The 6,434-nt window shown below is 43.3% G+C and overlaps 1 protein-coding gene across 1 annotated transcript in view; it reads right to left on the bottom strand.

Annotated features, from left to right (window-relative positions):
- Positions 1-2,795: 2,795 nt before the first annotated feature.
- ccdc146 (coiled-coil domain containing 146) overlaps positions 2,796-6,434 on the bottom strand; it is a gene marked incomplete at its 5' end in the record, with an annotated part of 41,229 nt that continues 37,590 nt past the window's right edge. Inside the window, 5 exons of the mRNA XM_079183698.1 lie at positions 2,796-2,999; positions 4,147-4,269; positions 5,350-5,475; positions 6,021-6,158; positions 6,280-6,390. Of these exons, the coding sequence (XP_079039824.1) occupies positions 2,799-2,999; positions 4,147-4,269; positions 5,350-5,475; positions 6,021-6,158; positions 6,280-6,390 (699 nt within the window). The 3' untranslated portion in view covers positions 2,796-2,798. The remainder of the gene's footprint in view (positions 3,000-4,146; positions 4,270-5,349; positions 5,476-6,020; positions 6,159-6,279; positions 6,391-6,434) is intronic.

Raw genomic sequence — 6,434 nt, 5'->3', positions numbered from 1 at the left:
ATCAAACACTTGTTTTATCCTCCTGCGCTCTCCGTAATGCCGCTGCACCCCATCAACTTGATTACATGCTGACAAAAGCTTTATGGACGGAGTAGCTTGATATGGCCAGTCAGTGGCTGCTGTACATTCAATATGACATTAACTCTGAGTTATGCGCAATCTTTGCCACTGAAAACGGGGGGGGGGGGCTTAGTATAACTCAGTGAGGCGACCCGGCGGAATTTAAAATGACAGCCTCAAGCAGGTATTTAGGTGATGCAAACTGAATGTACGAAATTAGCATGCTCTTCATAGGAAATACACGGTGGCGTTACACCGAGGCCATGGATTTTGAGACAACAGAGTGGCTGAATCAAGAGCATGTCCGGAATATGTAGAGAATTCACTGATACTGGCTTTACTTTTGTGAAATATAGATGTGTTTTCCGGCAAAACCCTCAGCAAAATGTTTCTAATGTTAAACATTGTCACTAAAAGAGTCTATAATCGTCTAAATGTTGACTTTAAGTCAGACGAAAATAAATATAGATACCCAGCAGAGCTCAATAGTAACTTTATTTATATAGACCATTGTATAATCAGTCTACAAAATGCCTTTCAAATCGAACAAGACGTTACAGGCATTAAGAATAAGAATTAAGAAGTTTGTCCACACACACACACTCTCTCAAACGTCTGGTTCTAATAAGGTGCCTGCGTCTTCATGATTGAGCGCTTACAGTAAATGGGGAAATTCTTCGGTAGTGGTGCGTGTGTGTGTGGCATGTGTTCATAATCTTTTTTATAGTGTCTGAATGTTGGCATCATCTGAGACTAAATGCCAGAGATTGTTTACATATCATGTCATGCTTTCATTTGAGGAATTACAACATTCCCCTGAAAAAAAAAGGGACTTCAGAATCACCGTGTCTTATGTTTACACAAAAGAGGTTTGTCAAATGGATTGTAAATAAAGAGATTTTTCAAATTGAGTGTTTTTCTTGAATTACTGCCATACTTTTAAAGAAAATGGTGTACAGATAAGCTTTGTGGCAACAGCTAGGCCTTGGCTTTCTTTGTTTCCACTGAGTTTCCTTTGAACCCTGGCAAGAATTCTCAAGAATATGGAAGTGGAAATACAGTCGTCATACACGCTGCATCACGTTCAGGGAAGAACACACCCATCACGCATTCATACAGGCTTGTTTTGCAATACCATTAGTGCCAAACTACACAATCTGTTCTCGTTTACCACCCATCTCAAATCATCTCTCTTCTGGGGAAATTCCTCTTTTAAATGTTTTAAATCCCTTTTTTCCCCCTTTCTATTGCCTCCTCCAAACTCTTGTTATGCAGTCGGTGTTATGTAGCCGGCTAATAAGCACAAACAGTTAGAGGCTACCTTAATCTGACAGCTCTCAGCCTGCAGTGGATGATCACGCACACACTTACACACACACAGACACACATCACCCCACTGGGTGGACAGGGCTGCCTCAAAATCAGATAAACTACCTGCTTTTTTCGTGAACCTGTCAAGTGGTGATACTAAACTAAGCGTACACCGGGGGTTACCAAAGTTATTTGTTACCTTTAGCTTATTATTTCCACTGTTTAGCTAACTGTTTAGCTAGCTAGTTTTAATGCACCTGTTAAGCAGGTGGGAGGGGTCCCCTGTGCCGTCAGCCTATTGCAGCTCGTCGCTTACAAATAATTGTGACAATAAATTGACCAAAGATTTTGTTTCTTTCCCTCCTAAACACAAATATGTGTACATTATGGTTTATATTCTTCCACATTGGTTGAGCGACCACTGCAGAGGCACAGCAGTCTTGGCCGGTGCACACAGTAACGGCCTTCACATGAACTTGGTTCACAAACACAAGCGTGCTTGCAAGCTGCTTAATGTGCACATCGACACCAAGACCACTTTCCCCTCAAGCCAAGATCAGCGGATAGAACGACTTCCAGTACATTTGTAGACGTTTCAAAGGCAAACGACTTTGTTTTTGGTCACCAGTAACCATCTCTGAACTCCTCACCCCATTTAGAGCTCCACTTTCATCCAGTTTCTTTTTTCCCACCGACTCTTTTCGTTCCCCTTCATTTAAATTCTCCTCTCTCTTTGTCATTCACTATGCTCTTTCATTGCCTGGTCTTCCTCTCTATATTTACATTTATCATTTCAAGCATTAAGCAGGCACTCTTAGCCTGGCTTACAGCTTAAACCCGTTCGAATTTATTCATCAGCAGCAAGATTACAAGTGCGCGGGATGAAAAGGCAGCAAGACTGAAGAATATGCAGAAAATATTCCAGCATCTCTAAAAAAAAAAAAAATCTTTAATAGAGAGGAAGAAAGAAACGAGAAGAACAGAAGTAAATATATATATTTTTTTTATTGGAGGACATGATGTAACAACACACACACAGATTTCATCTCCCCCGTGTCCCCCCCCCCCCCGTCTTCCTTTCCACTCTCCTAAAATATGTTGTGTTACTGCAAGCACGACTGTAAACAAGCTATTGCCAGTAAATAAAAAAAATAAGGAAACAAAATTACAACCATATGTAGTACACAAGTACGCTCTCACATGACAAAACAGCAGTGGTATGCTGGACACTGAGGACACAAACATACACGAGAAGCAGAGAGGAGGAGGAGGAGAAGGAGGAGGAGAAGGGAGCGGCGCTGAGAGTTAGAGCAGATGGATCAATAAGTGTGAGCCAGAAATGAGTCAAATCACTGAAATATATATTTGTACAAATTACAACCGTGGACCAACATCCACAGGTTCATGACTCCATGTGTGTCGTTTTTCTATATCTCTAAGGGTTTGACCGTCGGTTCGCGGAAGTGTCTCATGTTGGCTCCCGGTTGGGAGGGTTTGAAGGGGGCCTGGGCGCCGTAGGGTTTGGGCAGAGGGAGCGAGTCGTTCTGGGGGATGTATGCGGTCGGGCGGGCTTCGGCCGTGGTGTACGTTCCATTTGGCAGCTGCAGCCACTCGTCTTCTTGAGCAAGCTGCACACCCACCCACACACACACATACACACACACACACACACACACACACCAGAGGCAGTTTTAATATTTGATGCAGGACTGCATGACCTTGGACTAAATAGTTAGAATTCTTGAATTTTAATCATGGAATAACTCATTTATTTTTTTTACATTTCAAGATAATGCAAAAGGCACAAAAGAACAGTTGAGCGCACGAGCCAAGACTCACAATCACTGATTAAAGTTGGATTCAGTGAGCTGCACTTGTTCGTCTATTCGTCTATCTTTTTAATAATCATACAGTTTATATATATATATCATAAAATGACTTCACTGACAGTGGCTGGCAAAATTGCTGTGAACCCAATATGGATGATGGATCAATTTGTAACCATGGCGGACTTCTGCTGAGAAAAAAAAAAAAAACCCTCTTCCAGTGCTCACATGTCCTCACAACACTACAGTCCTCCCTTTGACTTTCACCCCACAACAGCGAAATGCAAATGAACTGTGCCTAAATCTAACTGAGACTTCAAAGAGATGGCGATTTCCTCATGCATATGAACAGTTTATCCGCTGGCATGTGATCTAAGGACTGCACACAAAACAAAGGAATAATGGCTTTGAATGCAAACAAATAGCAGGAACTGGCAATAAATAAAACAGGACAAAACATATTCTCCTCACCAGGTTCATAAAACACATTTACATTTCAAGGGGAACCTTGAAATGCATGACAAATAATAAATCTTCAGAGGAAGATTAATTGGTTCGGCATTGTGCATGCAGGGAAATAAAACTGAAATAAACTGGGGGAGAAAATACAAGTCGCCATAATAACAGACTGGTTTCAGACACAACCGATCCCTGTTTGTGTGCCTTGTAGACTGCGGCTAATTCTTTGTTTGCCAGTCTGCCTTGTGTTTGTGCATGTGGTGAAAACAATCCTATATCCTGCCTAATCTCTGTGTGTGGAGAGTTTCTCCGCCTGAGTCTGTGCATGTCCAGGTATACAGCAGCCCCCCATTGTCCCTCAGAATCTTAATCGATTCCTGCTCCACTTCTTTTTTCTTTTCTTCTGTCATCCCATCTTCTTTTCATGCCCCTCAGTGCTTTCATCAATTCTTGACCAGTGATCTTTGTGTGTGTGTGTGTGTGTCTTTACCCTCTCCCTCTCCTCTTTGTCCCTCCGTCTCCTCTTCTTGTCTCGGAGCATCCTCCTCCACTCCTTCTCTAACTCAGGGCACGGTGGCAGGCCCTGCTCCAGCTGCCGCTGGCACCTGTCCATCTGGAAACACAGGGGCAGGCGAGACAACCGTTCACTTTGTATTCCTATCACTCTGCACTCACTCCTGGCTCAATTCAATTCTAACTGCGCCTGGAAAAAAAAACAGATGGTCGCATTACTGTCAGAATTTGGGCAAAGTTTACGCTCTCCGCATTTTACTAGTTCTACTTGTGTCAGCGGCGCGCTGCAGCCATACATCAGCTGCAAGGCTTCTTCAGGTTACTAAGTCTTGAAACATTCGGAAGCCATTTTCTCGCCCATTTTTGTAGCTCCATCCTGGATGCGTGCTTACGATCTGGCACCTGGTTACTACGTTTTATATATAAATGATATATGATTTAACGGTGCAAAACAAAAGGTGTGTTACGAACGATTGCTTTCTACTAGCCAAGAGAGACGCGTGGGATGAGTTCAAGGCAGAGGTGGAATACAAATAAACTTTAAAAATGTAAGTACTGTCATTTCACGTCACTGTGTTTCACACATACACGTCTCATTTGATAAGCAAAGAATATTCAGAGGTTGACTTACTGTTAATATCAACACGGGTAGGAGCAGACAGCCAGGTGGGTAAATTGGCTCGTTAATATTTCAACTTCTCAGGTTATGTGGCTTGAATGTAAACAACATTTGAACTTTTCTTGGTTGCTATGGATATGGCATTATGCTCATGGGACAGTGGAAAAGAAATCTGATATTGTGACAGCCCAACCTGTTTAATGAAACTCACCGACTGTGAATGCTCCCGGACGCGTTCATTGCATTAATTCATTTGTCTATTCTTGAATCGTTTATTGTTCTTTCACTGACATTTCATTTTCATGAACCCCTTGGAGTCTTCTTCATGAAAACTATCAATGAATATTATATCGCCTCCCGATTCGCTTTACCGTGCAAATAAGCTAAATAAATAAATAGGTTCCGGGTTGAATGATGGGACACGGTGAGAAATGACTGCTCTTCGCTTGCGGTCAGTGGAGAGAGACAGGAACAATAAGAAAGACGGTGGGAGACTGAGGGGGTGAATGTGCATCCAAGATCCCACTGTTTGAGCTGCGAGCGACCGGGACCACCGCTGACCTGCAGCTCTCTCCCTTTGATCTCTTGTTGGAGAGACAACGCAACAGCTTGCTTCATGGCGAGCTCTGCAGAGACGGCCATCATGCGGTGGTTGGTGTCGATTATGTGAGTTCGGAGCTCGTTTAACTGCAGGGCAGACAACACAAACACACACACACACACAGATTAGCTGAATCAACATGCATTTAGACTCAGAATTAATGACTTGACACACATAAGACACAAGTGGTGAAGCCAATTATTCAAAATATCTGATTTCATTTAGCGCTGTCTCGATGCAAAATGGTCATCACGATGCCAAATTCATCCTCATTCATGTCATGATTACATTTCCCCAAGTTGTTACAACCTCGTTGAACCTTGTTCCTGAGGCTATTTATATGTCTATACACAGACAGCCAATGAGGGATAAAGAGAGACGGAGTCCAAGGAAACCGTAATGCTCGGTGAACTCCTTAATGCCCGCTCTGCGTGCTCCTCATGCTCCTCGAACAATGTGCGAGTGTGTGCGTGAGAGAGACACAATGGGAGGTAAACAGTGAGGAAACAGGTGAATGATATAACGAGTATCTTTGCGCGCGCGTGTGTGTGCGTGTTAATCTGAGCGCTTATATTCCGTTGTGTGTGTGTACATGGGCTAAGCCTCGTCTCAAGTGGATCTTGCCGTCTACCTTCTTTGCCAGCGAGAGTCTGTCCTGATGGCAGTACTCAGCCTGCTCGCTGAGTGGCTTCGAGAGCCGGGTCACCTGGTCCACGAGGAGTTCTCTCTCCAGCGACTGCCTCTCGCTCTCTGCTAGCTTCACCTCCAGCTAAACGCAAAGGGACACCATGATTATGGCCTTTTGTTCATGAATTTGGGTCATCGTAAAAAAAGAAAACAAAAATCATGAAAATGTCACCAAGTAGAATATGTAATGTAATGCCGTGTACCTGCTCAATCTTCTTGACCAGTTCCACAGTCGACAGGTCTTTGCCTTTAAGTTCTTTGTAATCAACAGCCCGGCTCAGACCCTCAAGTTTCTCGTCCCTGGCTTCTGACAACTGAGAGACACGGAGGGAATTAAGAGACAAAAACAAGACTATAG

This window comes from Pholis gunnellus, assembly GCF_910591455.1.
Source record: "Pholis gunnellus genome assembly, chromosome: 22".
Classification (NCBI taxonomy): domain Eukaryota; kingdom Metazoa; phylum Chordata; class Actinopteri; order Perciformes; family Pholidae; genus Pholis; species Pholis gunnellus.
The sequence above is the reverse complement of the archived record's forward strand: the minus strand, read 5'-3'. Positions and strand labels throughout refer to the sequence as shown.